A 22,247-nucleotide genomic window follows, 5' to 3' on the forward strand; every position below is an offset into this window, starting at 1 on the left:
AGGTAGGTAGTTATACCTCGATTTCATTGTTTGGGGCCGGGGTGCACCGCCCATCCGGGGTACATGCTGTCCCTGGTTGTATAGCAGGATGAAGAAGTCCCTCTGATGTCGCACTGGGTAACTGCTCGAGCTGCACCTTCCCACTCTGTTGCACCAGCACCTGACCCCTTTCTTTTCTCTCTTGTCCTCTCCTCTTCTCTTCTCTTCTCTTCTTCCTCTTCTTTCATCCTCCATCTTCCTTTTCATCATCTTCCATCTCCCGTCGCTCATTCCATCTCTTCATCATACACGCTCTACCAGCTCAGCCTCAACTCCGCACTCACTCCTCGAAAATGGACTCCATCGCCTTCATCAAGACCGTCTTCTGCGTGGGTGTCTGGTTTCTCGCAGTCACCGCCCTCGCCAGCCGTGAGTACTTCCTACTTCTTCCAGACTCGCCGGTCAACATCCCACTGACTTCAACAGACAATATCATGGCCAATGATCTCGGGGGCTATTCAGGCATAGATGTCTTCGCTGGTAGATCTTCTAACTCCCTAGACTCACCGAGGTAGACCACGCTGACGAGATACTTTCGCTGCTCTAGAACATCCCATGGCTGAGCCCAGAGTCGCTCCCCGCCAGGAACACGCTCATCCTAATGGTAAGTGAATCTTTTCTCTCAGGTCTACCTTCAACTCGACGTTGCATACTTATGGGTCCTCAGCCATAACCACCGTCACTGACACTGACTGTGGAACTAAAGTCCCGACCAGCACCGTGTCTCTGACTGCGCCTCTTCCGGGTACGACTCTGACCACAACCGCCTCCCTTCCCACCGAAACTCATCCAACCCTGTCTGGAACGATGACTCTTCCAACCGGCCTTTCCACTACGACTGGGGTTTCCACTGTGACTAGTGTTCCTACTACTGCTCCCACCCTGGTCCCCGTGCCTCCGTCTGCAAGTTCGTCAGCTTCGTCAGGCTCCGCTACCTCAGCGAGCTCGGCGCCCACTACCGTTGCCCCAACCGGGTCGTCAGTGTCTTCTACAGCCTCTACCCATACTTCTTCCTCTGGCGAGCACCAGACTACTCTGACCGGCACTCACACTCACAGTACTACTCACAAGGGAGCCTCGTCGACCACCACGGCCCACTCTACATCCTCTTCCACTGCTCCGCCCCAAACCGGTGATGCTGTCACTCAGGGAAGACTGAACGCAGCTATTCTGGCTATGCTTGCTACGTTCCTTGGTTTCCTCGCCGTCTAATCAGGTTTGTGGGGCAGGGCTTTATGAAGTTTCAGCATCATCTGATATGACCAGATCATCCACATGAAATTACGTTGTGCAATTTTCGTTTCTTACTACTATGGGACGCAGCCCTAATCCCTTACTTGGCTTGCTCCCAGTCATGTTTCAACCGATGTGTACACAACGGCGGGTGTCCGTTCAAGTTAATTGAATTTACTCTATCTTTGCACAACCATTCTCCGAGTAGATTATATTTCCATGGGTATCTCCTGATAAACAAAGCTTATATTCTGCGGTACCAGCCGTCGTCCACCCTCGGTCACCATTCATGTCTCCGTCTCCCCTATGGCGTCAAGATCCTTTCCCAACGCGCAGATCCGGCACCCGTCCCCGATCCGATCCCGCAGCAGTCGCGCAGTCGTCACCTTTGGACCGACTGTTTTAGACGTGGAGAGGGACAAGTCATCGAGTGTGGGGGTGCGAGAGGGAGGAAGTGGTCTGGGAGTCTGAGCAGCCGAGCGGCTTTCGGGGGTGGATGTAGGGGATTCGGTCGGATGAACATGTGAAAGATGGAAGATATGGCCGCAGGCAAATCCGACGAGGATCTCCTTCTCTGTAATACAAGTAAGCAACCGGTCAGCCTGTAGCGGGATGTAAAAGATGACAAGCATGCACGTACCATTCGCGTGAAAAGAATGATGACAGCCGGCACAAGTTCCGGCGCGCGACGCGGTCGATGCGCGGGATGGAGATGGTGCAGATGTCTTTTCCGAGGCGGTATCGTCCTTTGTCTCGTCTTTGAAGCCATCGGATGTCGGCGACGTGGCGTCCTCGACGATGTTAAACTTGATCCCGCGGCGCTGGCCCTGGCGCAAGGCATCCATGCCAACGGCGACTTCGCTCTGTAGGACTTTGGCGGCGCCTTGGCTGATGCTGGCCTGCAGGTCGTGTTCCCGGATCAGACGGGTGAGCCCCTCTCTCAGACCCTCGATTTCCAGACCGCTGGGGATCCGTCGGACCAGCTTGATGGGGTCGATGGACGTGCCGGCTTCGACCAGGAGGCCGTGGATAAACCGCGGTTTATCCATCGAGTAGTCCAGAAGGTCTTCCCACAGGTCGGGGTCATCCTGCGATTTGGCGAAGGAGATAGCCTGCGAGACGTCCTTGAGGTCGGAGAGGATCAGGTTCAGAGCCCGTTTGGTCTGTCCGGTTTTGGAGAGGAGGTAGATGAGCTCCGGGGTGAAGTGGCGGTTTTCGCAGATGGTAACGGCCGAGTCGAAGGAGTAGGCGATGCTGGTTTGGAGGAACTCCATCAGGAGAGGACGGTCGTAATCGGCAAATAATTCCGCGGCAGTGTCGGCGAAATTGTCGACCAGGGCTTTTCCTTCGTCTGCGGCCAGCTTGTTTGCTGCGTCGCGGATGTGGGCGCCGTGGCCGCGGCGCGGTTTCGCGGCACCATGAGGAAGGGACTCTCCACGCCAAAGAGCTCGGAGGTAAAAGTACAGGAAGAGGAGTCTGTTTGCCGTTTTCAGTTGCTCGACCACCGTGTCGGGACGCACGATACCAGTGTAGGCTTCGCTGACAAGGAGTTTAATCGGCTCTGCGGTGACCTCTTCAAGTTCAGACACGGGTGCAGACTTCATCTGTTCCTTGGATACTCGAATCATGATGAATGCTGGAATGTCATCGGACAGAGTATCCAGGAGGCGATGATCTCTAATCAGAGTCATTGCTGTATCTGCATCCTGCAGCCGGATATAACAGCGAAGAGCTTCGCCGTAATGGCCCCCTGCAAGATACAGCTTAGCGAGACACTTCGTCAAGAGGCGCCAGTCATCGCTGTCGGGTTCGACTGCGCTAAATCGCAATTCATTGTCAATGATTTCTGTCACGTTATCGACGTCGAAAAGGTCGAATGGCCACGATTCAAGCAGTCCATTGAACTTCGATCGGTCCCGAGAAACATAATGCTTGAGAATGGTTTCATAGAGGTTCGAAGGCAGTGGCGGGTGTAAATCAACAGGAATAACAGTGGATATTTCATCTACCTTGTCATTCTTGATGAAAGTGTCGATCCAGTGTTCCCACCGCGGTGTGGTATTGACGGCCTTCGCACATACCCCTGCAGCTTCCTCCCATTTATCGGCATCAACGAGCTGCTCAATCCAGAGCTCACCGATACGGCGCTTTTCATATTCCGCCGCAGAAGTGGTCCCCCGGCCAGTGGTTGTCATGGACGACCTGTCATCAGCAAAGAAATCACCCAAGCTACTTTGAGACTTTCCGGGAGTGCCGGCAATGCTGTCGTTGGCATCGTTCCCGTTCCCAGGGCCTGCGGCTTCTGGATGCTCGTCAAGAAGCTTCCAAGCGTCCTCGTACTGTTCATGCTCGTCCAGCCATGCGAGTCGATCTGAAAGATCTCGTTTCAGGGCCGCAACGCAGTCATAAGGGCTGTGCATGAATATCTTGGCCCCGACACTCTTTGCAACATCCTGCACTTCCTTGGATAGTGGTTCCTCAGTAGGTATCCTCCGTGAAGCATACATGCTAGGTGCTTTGCTAGAACCTTTATCGCCACTGCTTGTCGTACTGCGGATGCTTGCGCCGGAGCTAAAAAGTCGCGCAGGATACATGGTCGCGTCCCAGAATCCAGTTCCTAGACTCTCCAGCGCTCCACGTTGGTGCACTGGGACGTTCGCCTTCCAAGGAGGAAGCACGCACATGTGGTAGTCTGAAGAAGTGAGCGTCTGGTATCGACTAACCGAAAGGGTATCGGCGCTAATCTCTTCCTTGGTGTCGATATCGATTATGCGAAGCTCAGGCTCCAGTCCCCGTGGGCGGCGGCGCATTCCTGGGCGAAGACCTAGTTTCGACATCTCCTCCTCTGAGGCATCATTGTCTGCCTCAATATAGCCAAGGACAACCAAAAGATTCGGCGTATATAGCGAAATGCCAGATATAACACAATCAGTCCGTAGTCTGTGGGTTGTTAGCTTCTCTCACTGCTAGATATAGCACGATGCCAAACTCACATGGTGGAAACCTCCACAGACCCAATATTGTGGTTTTTAATGTTCTTGTTCGGCCGGTCAGGGTATACGTTGATCACCCAGACTGTTCCTCCCCAACCGACTACCAGCTTTTCAACATTCTCCTCCTGGATGACTGGTGGGATCCTGGTCGGACCGCCATGATGAGCACCCGACTTGCTGTGAGGAGAGTCGTCATTGCTCAAAGCGATTTGATCAACCCATTCAGCGCGAGCCTTCCAAACACTAGCCATTTCCTCCCATCCAGGCCGGTTAGGCCGGTCGATATGGCTGATTCGTTTCCAGGCGAGTTCTGTGTCGGAAGATTCCAGGCGCAAGTTTGAACGCATGATCTTGATTCCCTCCTCATTGACCCATACCACATATTTTCCTGACAGTGACCATTTAATTGTGCTGATGGCCCCCTCGCCACTATGTAATACGGTGTCCTTGCCCGTGTTTGCGCCGAGGCCTATCGAACCCAGCCAGCTTGTAGCTGCGGCTGCGGCACCTCCCATTGTCGTCGAATTCGTGCTTACGCCGACTCTTCCTCCAGTAGTGAGGATTAAGTCGCCAGCGCGTCCTCCCGACAAGAAAGTCCTGTCGCTCTTGTAATCCGGGGACAAGGCGACAGCCTGGACTGGTCGCCCAAAGTTACGCAAAAGGACATCTTTCGGATCGACCAAAGATGCAACACAAACATTCCCATCGATCGACGACGTCGCAATATATATGGAATTTGACGGGGTTGCAGGGAGAGTGGACTGGTGACTCGTTCTCGATTGACCTCGGATGCTTCCCCCGCTGGAGGACGGCGCCGAGAAGCCTTGGTCTTCAGTTACTCTGCTGAGATTCTCGGCTCGTAAGGTAGGGAGTGGAGGTGGGTATGGCGAGATCGAAATGCATGTTATGCTCGCAGAATGGGCGTGGTAGACGCGAAGGGAGTGTAATAGAGGTATTGATAGTACGTGCTGTCGTGCGTTAGCATCCGCCAGCTCCTCAAAGGATGTATGGTACGTACGATATTCCCATTATGCGTTCCGATAATCTGCAAGTATTGGTTTAGCTACGGATCAGGTCTGCAACTTATCAGGTATCATACCATCTTATCTGCGGCTGCGAGAAAGGAGCTGGTTGCATCTCCGTTGCGATAGACTCCACCAAGATGCTTGGTCAAGTGTGCATACTTAAGATGCGGTTCATCATCGTCCTCCTCGTCTTCTTCCGCGCTGCCCTCGTGTTCCACATCCTCGTCCTGAGTCTCTGAATCGCGGTCGCTACCGTCGTGTACATGTGCGGAGCGATTGCGCTGGGAATCCGTCTCTTGCATAGAAGATGCCGCATCGGACAGCTCTTCAGAGCGAACTCCACCCTCTGGCTCCGTCGCGCCAGGCGCGTCCATGGCGATTGTATTTCGTGTGCCTTGTGGCTTTCCGGCGGTCAAAACGTCATCGAAGAGGGGAGGTCCAACGGAGCTGTTGCGGGCGGGAAGCTGGGGTAGCTGGGAGCTGATGACTCAGCGGACGCCGGTTGCAAGCGTTCAAACGCCGCGGTCCGTTGCTATCCTGACATAACTTGAAGTCCACCTCATCTCTCCAAAATCCTGAATTTTTTTTTTCATCTCAATTCCTTCTGCTTTTCTGCCTTCCTTTTATCAATGTTTGCGAGACCCTATGCCTGTTCTATATTCAAGCGGCCGGCGGTGAAACGGCTACAGAAGCTTCCGCAGAGCCAGTGCCTCCATGCGTCATGTCCGCTAAGCCTACCTAGGAGAAAAGATTTCTTCTCCTCCAATGCATACCTCAGCCAAAGACAGTCTCGGTCTGGTGATGCGGCAGAAGAGGCTCTGCAAGAAGCTCAGAAACAACGGCGAAGGGGGACAAGATCTCCGGCGGCGCCCACATCTCTACGTCGAGTCGCCGTGGAGGCGCAGAGGTCGAGAGATGGGTTCTTGTCAAAAGCCCAGCTCAAGGAGCAAGGGCTACATCAGACTAAGGTATCCGCTCCGTTATCTATCCTAGATTCTCCCTAACATTGTAATCAAAGGCAGTGACCGCCTACGCCGTGGCTGAGCAATTCAACATCCGGAAAGTTCGGGACATCCTACAAGAAAAAGGCTATGAGCCCGACCCCCTCGAAACCGGCCTATATCCACAAGTTGTCCATGTCCAAGTTCCCCTCGATTCGATCCGCCGCGTGAGTAACCCAACGACCTCCGATTTGTCCTCGGACGAGATTGGCGACATCTTCGTTTTTCCGTCAGGTACGGTGGTGGCCTGGTCGCTGCCGGAGGGGTTCACATCTTTTCTGGCGACTCGAACCTTGCTTCCAGCGGCTGAGGGGGCGCATGTGGACGATCTCGAGACGGAAGATCTCGAGTATGTTGAGGATCCACAACGAGAGAACAGCAGCATCAAGGGCGACACGATAATCCTGGGGACCAAGCCGACGGGCGTTGCAAGCGGATCGCAACTATCTGAACGGCAAACTGTAGATACGGTCCTGACGAAGGTGGCCTTCTCGTCAGGACTGGCTCGAAGTACAAAGTTGGCGGTGCTGGAAACTCTTCTTGCGAATTACTTTGAATCCACGCGGGCGATCCCCACACTCTTATCGCAGGGCTCTCGTCTTCCCTTCACGAGAGACTTTATTCTCCGGAAGACAGGACAGTTGTTGAGCGTGCGGGCCCAGCTGAATCTCTATTCCGAACTCACAGACTCTTTGCCAGATCTCTTCTGGGACAGCCGACATGAGCTGGGCCTGGAGGGGTACTACGAGCAGGTGGGAAGGGCACTTGATGTTGGGATCCGCATCAAGCTCTTGAATGAGAAGATGGACTATGCGCAGGAAATTGCCAGTGTTCTCCGGGAGAGGCTGAGCGAGACGCATGGGCTCCGTCTTGAGTGGATCATTATCCTTCTCATTGCTGTTGAAGTCGGATTCGAAGTACTCAGGCTATGGAAGGAGCGAGTACATGAGAAAGAGGTACAGACCGCCATGGAGAGCTGAACAGCTTGTGATATATAGATTAGCTAGAGATTTCTTTATGAATGATACCCCTCTCCTTGACTTGTGTATGTGCTGTACCTTGCGTTATCGGCTATCTAATCAATGATCGCCTATCGCTTATCAGCGGGCAGATCACAAGGGGCGCTTAGTCAGGGGTCATGGGGCGAGAGGCATTCCATGCGTCATGCGCTGTACCTCAACCTCACCATTTCCTCTGTTCTAATTCCCTCATCTTCTCTTGACATTGCTCTCCCAAGAAACTACAAGCTCGTCTCTGCGTGAAACCCATAACTGTACTCGTTTAGGCACATCGAGGCGTGTCACCATCACATACGGACTCCGCAGTCTACCAGCTCCACCGCAATCTTGATAAGGTCGACGACGATGTTCCAAGCTATCCCAGGACCACAGCAGGTCCTACAAGCCATCGCCGGCTCACTAGGCCTCAGTTCTCTCTCTGCTCCAGCTTCCGATCCATCTCAGAGCACATTTCAGCATTGCTCCAAATCCGAGCTGAGCTGTCAGACCTCATACCACGGCCAAGACACCTGCTGCTTCAACTACCCAGGCGGACAGTTCCTCCAAACCCAGTTCTGGGACGCCGATCCCGCCGTCGGTCCCGATGACTCCTGGACCATCCATGGCCTCTGGTGAGCTTGAACCCTCGCCACGACGAGAGCGGTACCGCGTGTTATTACCAGCTGGACGGGCTCCTGATCTATATATCCTCTCTAGGCCCGATTACTGCAATGGCGGCTTCGACCAATTCTGCGACTCCTCGCGGAAGTACAGCAACATCTCCCTGATCCTGGTCGACGCCGGCCGCCGCGACCTCCTCGACGACATGAGCCGGTACTGGAAAGACTTCCGTGGCGACGACCCGACGCTCTGGGAACACGAGTGGAACAAACACGGGACCTGCATCAGCACGCTCGAAACCCACTGCTACGAGGACTACTACCCGCAGCGCGAGGTCGTAGACTATTTCGACACGACAATGGAGCTCTTCCGCACCCTGCCCACTTACCAAGTCTGTCCTCCCCTCTGCAAGCAAATACCCAAGACTAACCACCCCCAGACCCTCGCCGACGCCGCCATCGTCCCCTCCTATACAGAAACCTACACCCGCCAGGACATCGAAAACGCCCTGGCCAAAGCTCACGGCGCCGAGGTCACCATCCGCTGTCGCGGCCACACCCTCAACGAGATCTGGTACTACTTCAACGTCGCCGGGCCAGTGCAATCGGGGTCCTTCCTCCCCAGCCGGCCAGACGGCCAGACCTCCAACTGCCCCGCCAGAGGCATCCGCTACCAGCCCAAGACGCCTCCTAAGCACGAACCCACGAAGACGCGGGGACCGTCCGAGCCAACCCAGCCCGGCAACCCCTTCTCGGGGAGAGGCAACCTAGTCGTCTCGACGATGGGCCAGCGCAGAGGCTGCATTATCAGCCGCGGGACGTGGTACACCTCCGGTACCTGCGCAACCTTCAAGACGAGACCGGTGGCTGGCTCTGCCGATGAGGCATTCACCCTACAGTCCAGTAAGGGCCCCTGTGGCTTTGATGAGGACGTGTTCAGCTGCGGGCCGCGCATCACCCGCCCCGCGGAATTCAGCGTGAGTACCTAGTCCTTTCACTTGTGCGCGCATGGCTTGCCTGGAGAGGTGCTCACGCGCTGTTGCAGGTCGACGATACTAAGCTGTCCTATAATGGGAACACGACATTCTTTGCCGACAAGGCTCCGAAGGGCGTTATACAAAGTAAAGTGTACGCTTCGGAGGAAGATCATCCCATTGAACTGACTATCACTTGGAAAGAGACGTCTTGATGTGCTGTTGTCCACTTACGGGTCAGACTCCAGAACTATCTGCGTGCCCTGTCGACACGGGGATTGAATTTTATAGCTGCATTACACATAGAGCTGCAATAGAGCTTACTTGTCTAGAAACTACATTATTGATATGAAGTGTCTTTTGTCTTTCTTTTTTGTTCAGTGAATTCTATAGCTAGCTAGAGTACAAAACGGCGCACCACCAAGGATTAGAGTATCTAACGGAAACCGTAGCAGAAACAAGATTCAGAGCGATTGGTACAGGCTTAAAAAACAAATGGCATAAACATCATGAGAGTAAAATGGACAAACAAAAAGAAGAACAGTCTGGCATAGAAAATCAAAACAATCAAAAAGCAAGTGGCCTGCAGAACTCCGTTTTGGCAGAGTCCTTCTGCAAATTCCAGCATTGTTCGTACATAAAATCGTTCAAATGGAGTAAGTGGAAGCAACATTCACATAAGGTATAATGAAAGATTGATATACCCGAAATCTTTTGTCACAGGTGCTAATCATTTGTCGTGGGCAAATTGGTTCATGGTCGTTGAATAGTACAGTCGTGCAGTTGAAATATCATGCATAGTTTCCAGTCGTTCAATCCTAAGTCGTGAGAGATTTTGCATGCCGTTAGTCCCAGTCGTCGCGTCGTCATCGTCTCTTGAGAAAATTTTCCCTTCTTTCGTTGATCGTTCGGGAGTGGCCCGGAGGGATTCGTTTAATCCATGAAGAAATCGCGGGTCATAACATCGGATGGTTGCTCGTCAACTTGAAATTGGAAGGAGAAGAAGTCGTCGCTCATTGGGGGAGCATTGGAGAACCCCTTTCCTTGGAAGAGGTCCATTCCGCCTTCGAAGGAAGAGCCGTTCACATAGTCAGGGAATGCCGCCATGTCGGAATCAGTGAGGTCGGAAAACTCATGCTTGCCGAAGCCGGTGGACGGATCTTGGCTGATAAAGATGTCAAGATCGGAGCCGTTTGAAGCATCACTCAGGGTGGGTGCGGTATGCGGGGACGACAAAGCATTGATGGTTGAGTTGGTGGCATTGGTGTATGCACAATCGGGCATAAGAGGCAAGCCAGATTCTTCCACAATCTTTGACAGAGGTTGCTTGGAAGGTGACAAAGGTGGCATTTCGTCCTCGGTGCTAGGCGTGAGGGAGCGTTGGCTGTGGCTTGGAGAAGGGTTGTTTCCAGCGCTACCGCCAGGGGATGCAGGAGGAGTGAACGTAAAGACCTCCGGAGGCAGCGAGTAGTTTGGATTATGGAATACCGGCATCTGTTCGGCGGGGCTAGAGCCGTGAAGGCTCATTTGTTCCAGTACCTCCGATGGGGGAGAATTGCGAGAGATATCTGAGCTGGAGGAGTCGAAAGATGTCTTCTCGGCGAGCCGCTGGCGGGTTCTAGATGCCTTATCTTGTCTCTCGTCCATCTCGGGCCGATGTTTCTTGGGGCGACCACGTTTCGTTGTCTTGCGAACGATTCCCTTGTAACCACCGATGCACATGCCCCGTTGTCGGTGGCGCGTCAATGCGTCGTGTCGAGCGAACACATTACCGCAGAGACACTCGTACGGCTTGTCACCGGTATGGATTTTGGCATGGCGTTTGAGATCGTGGCCGCGGACAAAACATTTGTTGCAGTGGTCGCACTTGTACTGACGGTCACCCAGATGGGTCTGAACATGGGACTTGATGTTTTCTTTTCTTCCAAACCGACGCTCGCATCCTGGGTGCAGACACACCCATTTTCCGTCCTCTGGATCAGGGCCGCTTATGTACGAGGCAATCTCGTCGATTGTGACGCCAGTTTCTTTGATGGATGCATGGACTCTGGCATCCAGGTTGAGGCTGTCAATGGTTGCGACCCTTGGAGAGAGCTTTGGCTTCGACGCGGACGAGTTGGAGGTGACGCTGGGAGACTTCTTCATGTTTGTGCGACTTGGTGTGACCGGGTAGATGGGGAGCTTTTGCGCTCTACCGCCGTCTTGTGGACACGGCATAGCCGCGAGTTCCGGGGATGAGTTGAATGATGACGACGCCAACGACGAGGCATAATGGTTGAGGCTCTCAGACTTGGGGATTTCATAACTGGATTCCTGTTGATAGTCAAAAGCATCGAAGCTGTCCACATCAAATGACGCAGTGTTTGGGGGGGAGGGGACTTCAAGCTTGGGTTGGGAGAATGTTGTTCCAGCCACTCCTTGGAGTGAATTCGTACGTTGCATGAACGATTGGGAAGAGCCGGGTGCGGAAAGGCTCTGGTCCTTGGTGGGAGTTGAATGGAGTTCGCCGCTGTACTGGGCAAGATCCACTGATTTTTTAAAGGGCGTTGTGGCAGGGGTGATAGGAAGGTAATCTAAGTAGTTGTTAGGATGATTCATCAATTGAACCAATGAACGAGGCTTACTGGTATTGTTATGCTTCGGAGTGAGTGGTCGTTGCGCAGGAGTGGTCTCTGATTGAGCTGACAGACGCCTTAAGCCCGCGGGAATGGTGTTGGGTTGCTGTGGGAGCGGCGCAGCAAGGTTGTCGTGCTGATACATGTCCCACGGACCATTCTCGAGAAGCTGACCATCAAGCGCATTGTTGGAATGCACTCTTGCGTGTTGAAGCTGCTGCTGCTGCTGCATCATGTTGAGGTGCAGCGCGGGCGTCATATAGGTCATGGCGGTCTGGTTGTCTGGGACATTGCGATTGCCCAGGGTCTGGAAGTCTTCCTGGCTCAATGGTTGGCACTCGGGCATTACCGGCATAGAAGCCGAGTGTTGGTGATAGCCTGAGTGTCCTGTGGGTCCGAAACGTTGCAGCTGCTGCACTTCTCCCATCACCGTCTGCGGTCCTGTGTTGTTAGTAGCTGAAACGTTACCATCGTGCATGGTCTGCGGTCGTTGAACATGTAGAGATCGTTGGTCGAAACTCTGGCCTCGGCGATGAGCATGGTATCGATGCAATGCCTGCGCCGGCAGGGAGGGAGCTTTCGCGGCGTCAATGGCAGAAGGGGTGGAAATCTGCCTTCGATGTTGCCGGTGCCGGTCATGCGAATTTCGGTGCTGGGTGGATAGCATGATGATGGACCCCTCGTCGCGAGTCAAAGCCGATAGAATAAACCGATCTGGATGCAGATGTAAGCATCTCCGATGGGTGCAGCATGTCCATAGATTCGAGACACTCACCTCACGCAGCGCTCGCCGTGCGGCTGGGAGCAGATGGTAATGGAACCGCCCTGTCAAACGTGTCAGTCTGTGTCCTCTAAAACAAAGCAGACAAACTAAAAGCGGGCTAGATCAGAGAGTGCGAAAGAAAAGCAATGTCAGGTGGATTCGATCGCTCTCTGCAGGAGATCTATCAAAGGCCCGGCGACAGCTTCTAGATCTTCAAGACAAACGGAAGATGTAGAGCGCAAGTGAAGGACACTTAGGTCGCGCAGAAATTGCGAAGAATGGATGGAGCTCAAGGATCTGGGAGAAGAGGATCCGAGGGCGAGACAAAGGAAGTGACGGTATTTAGAGGTGGGAACCAGGGAAAGGTGGATGGAGCTGATGAGGCTATCGCGATCGCCGCCCACGGAACCGATCAACAATGGCGGCGTTGGCCCAGCAACGGGCCGTCGGGGAAACCAGCCTAACTCGTTAACTCGTTAGTCCCCTGGCCCAAACGCAGATTAAGCCTGCGATCCGTCCGCTCCATCCGTCGGTAAGGAGTGGCCTCCCTTTCGGATGCTGCTTCCTCTTCCCGTCGGTGAGGGCGTAAGACATTATATCTCATGGTGCGCCCTTGGGTACTGCAAAAACTTCGACAGGCGGGTAATAATTGGCGTCAATCTGGCCTCGATAGCAGCTTGGGAGGGATGAAACTAGTGGCGATGACGCTGCCACTCCGCCCTCTGTTGCGACTCGCACCGAAGGGGTCAATTAATTGCAATATATTGCCCCGTCTTCAGTTGTCTGGAATCAAGGAGCTTCCTTCATTTTCTCGAATTATTGGGGTGCAGTAGGGATCAAGGAGTCCGGACTTTGAACTTTAAGAGAAGCAAAACACAACCATAGCTTCTATGGACCTACAAAACGCAGACTCCGGAACTTCAACAATATGAACCGATGCTTCCTGACGGTCAGAATGGGCCGAGGAGATCGGACAGCATATTCTCCACTCGCGATTCATCGCGGTAGCCGTCAAACACTCGGTCAACGACGTCATGGAGCCAACGCCTCACGCTTCGGACGGTGTAGTGTGCCCTTATACTCCCAATACTCTTGAAACATCCTGCGTTTTCCCAGTCGACAATTCCAGTCATCTTGCCGTTTCTGCCAGAATATTTTTAGGGTTCATGTCTTCGTGGGTGAAAACTATTTCGTGATGTATATCGTGCGACGCACCACGCTTTCGAACCTCTTCCCCGAAAGGGCCGATCAAGTACTTGTTGAATCACTCTCACTCTTGAGCCGTAGCTCTTCGCTCTGGCTGTCAGGCAGTCGCCAATCCAAATGCCGCCACCCTGAGAATTGCAGATTTGAAATTCTGGTTGGTTGCGCGGTAGTTTTCGAAGTTCGGAAACATAATGCTTCAGATCATTCACGGCTTGCTTTACTTGCTTGTCGTTCATTGAATCTAGTATGTGGCCAATGGGGCGTCCCGGAACACACGTCATGAGCAGGTAAGCAGAACGCGAGGTCTCCAAGTCATCAATCGCTAATGGCGCAGGAATATGGTTTGATTGTTCGACCATGCGGAGCGTGTGAGCTTCGGTATGGTATTTCGGTGTTATTGGGGGACCCCTTTCGCAAATACAGTCCAAATGGCAACTTGAACACGGTCATTGAGAGCGAGTGTCCATAGATGCGACTGCCAATGTGCAGCAACAAATCATAAACTGATGCCCGAGCAAAACAAGGTAATCCAACCCAGAACCGCCGGGAAATCGAGAGAGCGGCGAAACAATCGAAAAAAAGTAATGTTTGAGCCCCGATGCATCGTGGAGCAGTCGATTACAGTAATCTGGAGACACATTCCTGCCATCATCCAAAGATGCATCCATATACTCTTTTGTCTGCTTCCACGATGACTTTGCGATTCGTGCGTCAATGTCAAGCAATCGTTTGTTGACTCTCGGGATAAGTACAGGTGTCCTATTCTCGGTATGCACTTCATTCATCAACAGAAATATAGCTAAGATGCTGACCCACGAATATTCCACGGAAGAGCCATCACACGCAGATGATTGAGAGCAATACGGCTTGGTAGTTGCGTGTATCTCGAAGTTGTTGTATGTTACGTTGTGGATCTGAGAATACCACTAAGTTGTCAAATATATAACGCCTTATTGATATCTATATCAATCAGATGAATACAATCTATTCGATACGGAAAAAGAGAGACGCCTGTGGGGGTTGAACAGTTTTTATAGATTTTTTCAAAGCAGTAGGACCTTGGCCCATTTCTATGCATAATTATGTCAGCAGATAAAATCACGTGCAAGGGTTCCGAGAAAGATGACCCGAGTGCCCGCGCTACACCCGATCAGGACAAGCCAGCACCACGTGACCACACAACCGATTTTAACGAACCAAAAGACCCTCCACTCCAGATATTTCCCTCACGATCGCAACGAAGGTTGAGGAAGACAAGTCTTGTCGAGGTGAGTTTGAACCCTACCCCTACAGCATTATACCCTTTCTTGGGGGATCACGTCCTTCCTCTCTGTCGCACCTTGCAAAGTCATGGCCTTGCAGCTTGCAAAACGCACAGAGAAAACGAGACCTCGATGATCACCATCGCAGCCACAATCGTGACCGAACACCACTAACTCTCCCCCAGGCCTTCATTCAAGATGCAGATCTTCGTCAAGACCCTGACGGGTAAGACTATCACCCTTGAGGTGGAGTCCTCCGACACCATCGACAATGTCAAGTCCAAGATCCAGGGTAGGTTTGCGTCTCGCAAGATTTTTCTCGGTCGGTTGCTAACTCAACCACCCCACAGACAAGGAGGGAATCCCCCCGGACCAGCAGCGTCTGATCTTCGCCGGCAAGCAGCTCGAGGACGGCCGTACTCTTTCGGACTACAACATCCAGAAGGAGTCCACCCTGCACCTCGTGCTCCGCCTGCGTGGTGGTGGTAAGAAGCGCAAGAAGAAGGTCTACACCACCCCCAAGAAGATCAAGCACAAGCGCAAGAAGACCAAGCTTGCCGTCCTCAAGTACTACAAGGTGGACGGCGATGGCAAGATCGAGCGTCTGCGCCGCGAGTGCCCCTCTCCCGAGGTATGTTTCCCGCGCCCGTCTGCGAAATGGTGCATGATCATGTACTAACGGCTATCTAGTGCGGTGCCGGTATCTTCATGGCTGCTATGCACAACCGCCAGTACTGCGGCAAGTGCCACCTCACCTACGTCTTCGACGAGTCCAAGTAAATGGGCTCATGAGTCGTCCCATCCGTCTACATTCTTTCGGTGATGCTTGGTTTTACGGCTAGGATGTCGGAGGGATAGGTGGATGGGTTGTGGGGTTGAGGATCCTGTCGAATACTTCGTCCGGTAGCATCCTTGAATCCGAAAATCAATAAAAATCGGAAACCACCCTTTTCCTGCACGTAGACTCAACGTTTAATCGTCATGAATTCCTGCAGTCAACCAACTTATGGATAATAGCGATAGTACCAAAGTATCAACACGAATGGATCAAACTTGTCAACCCCCAATCTCAGTGGAAGCCATTCCGCAGGTTGTCATACCGGCTGTCAGGGTAGTCAATGGCATTCTGCGTCTGATCCAGGGCAGAAACACCGCCAACGCCCTCCACAAAGGTTCCAATCAGGCTACCGTCCGCCTTGTTGGCCGTCTTGCCTCCCTTGTCACCGCTCGTTTCCCACCACATGCCCCCTCCAAGGCCGCGCTGCTGGATGTACGTCCGTTTGATTTCTGCGGCGGCGACGTTATCGTACGACACCATGGTACGGGAGCCAGAATCGTAACACCATGAGGCGCCAATGTTGCTGTCGAGTTGCTCGGTAGCTCCAGGTCTAGGCAGCGCCTTGTAGTCCCAAACTCCGTTTTCCCAACTTCCCTGTCCCACGCCGGAGAAAGGAGTTCCTGGACCATCGGTGTTGGTAAATGCACGTCCATACAGAGGCATGCCCAAAACAATCTTCGACGGGGGGACCTGGCCCGCTCCAGTATAGTGGTCGACCGCTTGGACTGTGTTGAAAGGAGTCGACGCTGGCTTATCCATGGACGGTCTGATGTTCGCTTGGTGGCCAGCAATCTGGGCCCAGCTGCCGGAGTAGTCATAAGCCATGAGGTTGTAGAAGTCCAGATAAGGGGTCATCTCGGTGAGCCGGAGCTTGTTGTAGTTCTCGGAGCCTGTAAGAAGGCATGGATATCAGCGAACGTCGCGGTGGTGGATGATCTGGATCAAAGCAGACGACTTACCAGCCGGACAAGCGATAGTCAATTGGAACTTTCGGTTCGCTCCAGCTGCCTTGTCTAAGGTCTTCGTTTTGTCAGTCTACGCCATCTTGCATTTGATAAACTGAAATTACCTCGCGGCACTTCTTCAAGAGTAAGACAAAGTTCTGTGCCTCAGTGTCATCTAAATAACGTTAGCCTAGTAGCATAGCATGACACCGCCAGGACCCAATTACCTTTGGGATACTCCCAGTCTACATCGAAGCCTATACTCTAGTCAGAATTGCGACCCCTCTTCTAAGAGTGAAACTCACCATCGAATCCAAGGTCCGTCACAAGCTTAGTCGCAGACTCAGCGAACTTGGTTCGGCCCTGCTCGGTGCTGGCCGGTTGGGCGAAATTGGAGGAATAGGTCCATCCTCCAATGGAAAGCAGAACCTTCAGCTTTCTGTTCTGCTGCTTAAGAAGGAAAAGTTGCTTCACACAGCCGTAGACGTTGGTTCCCACATCGTTCCATGAGTCAGTGGGGTAATGTTTCTCGATGTCAGACCACGTGTCGGAGAGATACCTGCAGAGGTCAGAATGGTGTCCAATTCTTACGAAACAGGTTGGAAAAGAGAAGCCAGCACTTACACTTCGCCAGTCTCGGGTCGAACGTTGGCAAAGGCGTACAGGATATGGGTCAGCTTGTCGGCGGGGAGGTCCTGGGGGTTATGGTTGCGTCCGTAGATCGCCTTGTGGTTCACCGTTAGCTACCAGAAGAGAAGTGGTGGATGATGTTGATAGGAAGAGTGAAGGGTCATTGAGGATTGAGAGACTCACCCAATTGACGAAATACGCAACGGATTTCATTCCAGACATGGTGGGGGTTGAGCTTAGATTGGTGTGGATCGACGCTGTATTGGGCTGAAGAGGAATCAGAGCTGGATTATAACCCAAGTACTGGGCGGGAGAAAAGGATAAACAAGATGAGGGCAATGAGGGAGTCAGCGAGGTGCCAGCAATTCATACTCACCCGAATATATACGAACGCCGGCAGGTATATGGCAGCCTTGGGGACCTGAGAGGGAAAGCACCGCCCTATGATGCAGAACGGACCTTACTATACCCAAAATAACAACAATAGAAGCAGTGATTGGGTGGATGTTGGTGAGGCGGTGCACGTGTGGGGAAGTGGCTTGAGTGGCTGGTGTACCTGGTCAGGTTATGTAATCACTTTGCAAGGTTGAAGTGGTTCAGATCAAGATGAAGGAGAGGTGGTTGGAAGATGCAGCTTTATATGTCGATAACTCTCTGGTAAACAGAGAATGCAAACCCCATGTGTCGCCCATGAAACCACCTGGCATCGTGGTGGCGTAGTCACCCCGCTGTCTGGCCCGGCAGTCTTAGTCGATGTCGCTGGTTGTTTTAGGCGGATGACTGCAGCGATATCCAATACTGTCGCGGAGAAGTCCTCATATTGACGTAAACATACTTTGTATGTTGGCAGCATCTTCAGGAACTCAAGTGGTTTCGGGATAAGGCATGGTCACATCTGGTAGACACAGATATATATCTGTCACGAGAGCTTCTCCGTGTAACCCTGTAACACGCTGTCTGTCTGATCGGAGATTATGTGACCAATCTCTCAGGGAAAGTACATCATATACGAAGATGATGGCTTTCACGAGGCTCAACCCATGATATCTTGCTTGTTCGACCAGATCTCAGATCTATCATGGGAGCTTGGGTTGCAATCTCCGATACCACGAGGACGTTGGACGTTGGGTAACATCGGACATAGCTAAGTACGATCTGGATATCCGGAGACACGAGGACGCATGTCTACCTACAGACGAACATCAACCTCTCGCGAGCAACAGACTCATTCCAGTCAGCTCCGATAGTTGCCCGGTAGTCTAGTTGTCCGTTCCGCGACTTAAGCGCATGACCGTACATATCGACCAAGGTGAAACAGGGGGAGGGACCAGAGTGAACCTGTCTGAGACTGTAGCCGATTACCAACCCGAACACAATCCAGATGCGTACTCCGAAGTAGTTAGCCTGGTACTTGGTCCATATCGCTCCCAAAAGAGGGTCCTTCTCAGGATTGTTTCATCGGCTTCTCACATCCCTGCTGAGGAGAACCCACCCAACGTGGCAGACTAGCCCTAGCGCACGTTCGTGGCTCTAGACCGAAGGCATGTCGATCAAAAAGGGGAAAGGACTTGGAGGATGGAGTCGGAGGTCTCATACTCCAGACAGCAAGTCGAGCCCCGCAGCATAGATCTTCCTGGTTGGGAGCACCATAATAATGGGGATACCTGAGGCAGCAGACGGTAGGGGCACAGTGGAGTCCTCCGTGAACCTCTTCAGCTGAAAGTGCTTCGCAACACCCCGTCTGAGGGGCGTGATTCGCCCCGGGTGCGTTAAGCTACTGCAGGGCTCTGGGAGCACGGCCACTCGGCGATCGCGCCGCCATCCCCCGCCCCAAGCCCTAACCTACCTAAGTGAACCGCTGACGCCAAACAGCCCACAACCTAACTAGCCAGCAAAGCCCGGGAAAAGACAGCCGCCCCAGTTCAACTGCCGTGCAGCAAATCTAATCTTAGTTTCTTTCGTTTCAGCTGGGATGTGCTCGATTAACCCCGCCAGGTAAGCCAATCCACGTTCAATGTGGTTCGGCATGTCCGAAGGCCGTGAAAATCTCGGTGTCTGACTGGACCAGAGCTGCTGATAATCTATCAGGACCGGTGCGATTGGTCGTGTTTCTTCATTTTCTCAAGAATATCATGCATACATTCGAGAGATATACCCGCTCCTCACTATGTCAATCTTTTTTTATCTTGTTCGCCCTGTTTACCCGCTATCAACGGGATCCACTCATGAAAACGCAAGACTTGACAGGAAACGATTCAACGTAACTGATAGTCGCAAAGGTAGCCGAAAAGAACTGGAACCAGGACCAGTCACATCATGTAGCTAGGTAGTAGAATTACGGAATGAGGAAATTTTAGCCAATGATGAACACAGGTCATTCAATTCAGCTAACCAGAGCGAAAGAAACCCATCAAAGTAGGATCGACGCCGAAAGGAAATGCCCAAAGGAATTGGCCCAATGCGGTCCTTAATCTGACTGGTACAGATGTCTGAACACAAGACGAATCCGATATTCCGAAATACATTCCTTGGAAATGAAACCAACAACGACAAAGAAGAAGACATGATTGGAAACGAAATTAAAAGCGTCCTCACTCGGACTATGACATAGAATCGTGTATCAATGGGATATCATGGTCGTAACAAAGTGAGTGGAAAATAAGTAAAAATGTAGGTAACTTTCCCGTCAAAACCTCAGCGGCCGGCGCTTCGTAAATGTCATGCCACCCATATCAATCGTAGAACGTCTCTTTTTTTCTCTCTTTTACCTTTGTGTCGCCAAGTCCTGTCAGGTATTCATTCAAATCGAAGTGGAGCGTACTTTCTATGGGTGTGACCGAATCCAGCCAAGGATCGTTGGTAGAGATGGATCATCGTCGAGCCAATGGCGTGCCCGCACATCGGCCGCGCGGAGGTCAGAGACAACATATTGGTCTGTAAATTGCGAGAGTTCCTAAATAGTGGACGTCATTAACGCTATATCTTGGGAGATATGGTCTAGGATGACCAACCTGGCGGAGGGTGTTGTCCACAGCCTTGAGCTGGGCGGTATGCTGGGGTCCAGGCCGCCCCCCTCGAAGGATGTTTTCACGATGGATAGCCCATCGCCTTGCTGCGGCCGCCCGGAGATAGATCTTGTGTGCTCGAAAACGGCGGGCGCTAGCGTCAAGTATCACCCTAATAGACCGTTAGCTGTGGATACGATCAGAGTCGGCCGTTGAGAACCACGCATACCGCTGCAATTGGACTTTCTCCGCCTCCTCATTACTACCGCCAGCGGCAGGAATTGAGGGCATGTAGTTGGAGGACATGAGAGCCTGTGCCTCGGCGAGACACTCTCGAATGATCTTGTAGCCATCCTCCCAGTAGTCGGCCGCCGGGGCTGGGACATTTTGTTGGGAGATGTGTACAAGGAGCGTGCGGTAGTCGTTGATGATTTCCGCCACCCTCAAGGCACGAGCTTGGTTGACTATGATCTTCGTTAGCCTAACACCCACCACACAGTGGACGACTTAACGAAGAAGTCATTGGAAGTAGAAGGGTGGCTTACGTCCGTCGGCCATGGTTACTTTTGTGTAGTCTTCGGTCCCCAATTGGTTATCGAAGGAGTGTGATAGGGCCCAAAGTATTAAAGAATGAAGTAGACAAAATCAACAGTCAAAAGGATGAAGGACGTCGGCGCAGTCCAAAGAGAACCGACTAAGCCAAAGCAATGGACTAGATCTCAAGCCGTTGGAAATGAATGTTTCATCTCTGGGACAGTCCCACGGTCAGAGGGCGAGTATTCCATTTAAAGCTTATTGGCAATGGCCTCAAGCCCTACGCCTACGCCCGACGACGAGGAGGACGAGTGAAAGAAGATCATCGTTAGTCGTGGCTGGCTGTACCAATGGATCATCTTGATGGAGCAGTAGTACATCACAGCTAGGGACTGCAGCTGGAAAACCACAACCCTAGTGGACCTATAGTCCCCAGGGGAAACCATGTCGCGGAAGGACGACAGTGGTTCACCGGCATTGAGCGAATGGAGTAGCAGCGAGCTTGGCCTTCACGCGAGAAATTTTTTCCCAGCTCGGATCTAGCCACAGGGGGCACAAAAATACCTCCCCGCAGACTAGACTAGCAGTCAACATGGCGGCGGCAAGATGTATGATACATCCCCTCATGTGTCAGTGAACCGCGCCAGTGGGAGCTCATCCACAGTGGCTTTCGCAGTAGTGCAGGATCTCGGGGGACCACCATAGTGGATGCATCTTGCATGTCGGCGAGTGGAGTCTGGGTGGGCGTCATGGCATGATGGCACTAGGGAAGTAATTATGGGCACCAGCCAGCTGGTCGTTTAGGTTGTGTACGCCACACCCTAGTTGGGGGAACCTGCACGACCCACGACGGGCGTGCAGTTCAGGTTCGGAGGACGAGACCAGATAGGAAATGTGGAGGCTAAGTAGCACGCTGCGACTCTAGTGCGGTCTGACTCAATTGAGTTCCAGGATTGTTTGGGATTGCGCATGGAAGAGAAAGGAAAAAAGGAACGAAATGGACGATGGGCACAAGCCACACATAGTGTGTACAGCTCAGCCACAAGCCCGGCCACAACTGTCAGCTGAGGAAAAGCAAAGAATAGAAACTGTCAGAAAAAAATCTTTCGGTTGAAAATAGCATGAAAATGCGTCATAACACCACAACGATCTTACTGTTTTGATTTTTCGATATTGAGCATAAGAATAAACTAGAGAGCTGGGTGGCAAACTCCCTCGTCCTGCGCGCGTCTACGAACTCCACCGGTCAAAGCCCTCATTCAGCTCCGGGTACCTCGGACAATGCCCACGGCCGTCATCTCGGACATTTGCCCCCTGACATCGCAGGTCTCCACTTGTAGCATCAATGCCGAGCACTGATATCCCATCCTTGCGGACGACACATCTACTTGTGCAACCCCCGTCAAGCCGGGTCAGCCCGCAGAACTACACGCCAGCATCCTATATTAGGACAACACGTCTTTGGAGTTGCCACTGCTCTGGAGAGAAGCGAGGTGCAGAAGGCGCAGCGTCGTGAACTATGCAAGGAGAACCACCCCAGGACGAAACAGAGGCCAACGCTCTCAAT

The 22,247-nt window shown here is 52.5% G+C and overlaps 8 protein-coding genes across 8 annotated transcripts; 4 read left to right on the forward strand and 4 right to left on the reverse strand.

Annotated features, from left to right (window-relative positions):
* Positions 1-332: 332 nt before the first annotated feature.
* On the forward strand, positions 333-1,251 carry ATEG_04654 (uncharacterized protein; the record flags this gene model as incomplete). Its single annotated transcript, XM_001213832.1, has 3 exons — positions 333-408; positions 587-643; positions 707-1,251. The coding sequence occupies 3 exons, from the start codon at positions 333-335 to the stop codon at positions 1,249-1,251; spliced, it is 678 nt and encodes a 225-aa protein (XP_001213832.1).
* Positions 1,252-1,559: 308 nt separating this feature from the next.
* On the reverse strand, positions 1,560-5,664 carry ATEG_04655 (CLH domain-containing protein; the record flags this gene model as incomplete). The annotated part of the gene is made up of 4 exons (XM_001213833.1): positions 1,560-1,846; positions 1,913-4,212; positions 4,266-5,233; positions 5,365-5,664. 4 exons carry the CDS (start codon positions 5,662-5,664, stop codon positions 1,560-1,562), a joined length of 3,855 nt encoding a protein of 1,284 aa, XP_001213833.1.
* Positions 5,665-5,919: 255 nt separating this feature from the next.
* Positions 5,920-7,271, forward strand: ATEG_04656 (RMD1 family protein; the record flags this gene model as incomplete). Its single annotated transcript, XM_001213834.1, has 2 exons — positions 5,920-6,258; positions 6,336-7,271. The coding sequence occupies 2 exons, from the start codon at positions 5,920-5,922 to the stop codon at positions 7,269-7,271; spliced, it is 1,275 nt and encodes a 424-aa protein (XP_001213834.1).
* A 640-nt stretch (positions 7,272-7,911) lies between these two features.
* Positions 7,912-9,098, forward strand: ATEG_04657 (T2 family ribonuclease; the record flags this gene model as incomplete). Its single annotated transcript, XM_001213835.1, has 2 exons — positions 7,912-8,886; positions 8,955-9,098. The coding sequence occupies 2 exons, from the start codon at positions 7,912-7,914 to the stop codon at positions 9,096-9,098; spliced, it is 1,119 nt and encodes a 372-aa protein (XP_001213835.1).
* Positions 9,099-9,816: 718 nt separating this feature from the next.
* ace2 (putative C2H2 transcription factor (Swi5)) lies at positions 9,817-12,165 on the reverse strand (the record flags this gene model as incomplete). The annotated part of the gene is made up of 2 exons (XM_001213836.1): positions 9,817-11,456; positions 11,508-12,165. The coding sequence occupies 2 exons, from the start codon at positions 12,163-12,165 to the stop codon at positions 9,817-9,819; spliced, it is 2,298 nt and encodes a 765-aa protein (XP_001213836.1).
* A 2,762-nt stretch (positions 12,166-14,927) lies between these two features.
* On the forward strand, positions 14,928-15,509 carry ATEG_04659 (ubiquitin-40S ribosomal protein S31 fusion protein; the record flags this gene model as incomplete). The annotated part of the gene is made up of 3 exons (XM_001213837.1): positions 14,928-15,021; positions 15,080-15,360; positions 15,420-15,509. The coding sequence occupies 3 exons, from the start codon at positions 14,928-14,930 to the stop codon at positions 15,507-15,509; spliced, it is 465 nt and encodes a 154-aa protein (XP_001213837.1).
* Positions 15,510-15,798: 289 nt separating this feature from the next.
* On the reverse strand, positions 15,799-17,363 carry ATEG_04660 (glycoside hydrolase family 18 protein; the record flags this gene model as incomplete). The annotated part of the gene is made up of 7 exons (XM_001213838.1): positions 15,799-16,457; positions 16,527-16,587; positions 16,637-16,686; positions 16,739-16,768; positions 16,817-17,070; positions 17,136-17,254; positions 17,325-17,363. 7 exons carry the CDS (start codon positions 17,361-17,363, stop codon positions 15,799-15,801), a joined length of 1,212 nt encoding a protein of 403 aa, XP_001213838.1.
* Positions 17,364-19,965: 2,602 nt separating this feature from the next.
* On the reverse strand, positions 19,966-20,704 carry ATEG_04661 (uncharacterized protein; the record flags this gene model as incomplete). Its single annotated transcript, XM_001213839.1, has 4 exons — positions 19,966-20,094; positions 20,153-20,318; positions 20,376-20,610; positions 20,692-20,704. The coding sequence occupies 4 exons, from the start codon at positions 20,702-20,704 to the stop codon at positions 19,966-19,968; spliced, it is 543 nt and encodes a 180-aa protein (XP_001213839.1).
* Between the last annotated feature and the right edge of the window lie 1,543 nt (positions 20,705-22,247).

This window comes from Aspergillus terreus, genomic scaffold, assembly GCF_000149615.1.
Source record: "Aspergillus terreus NIH2624 scaffold_6 genomic scaffold, whole genome shotgun sequence".
NCBI lineage: Eukaryota > Fungi > Ascomycota > Eurotiomycetes > Eurotiales > Aspergillaceae > Aspergillus > Aspergillus terreus.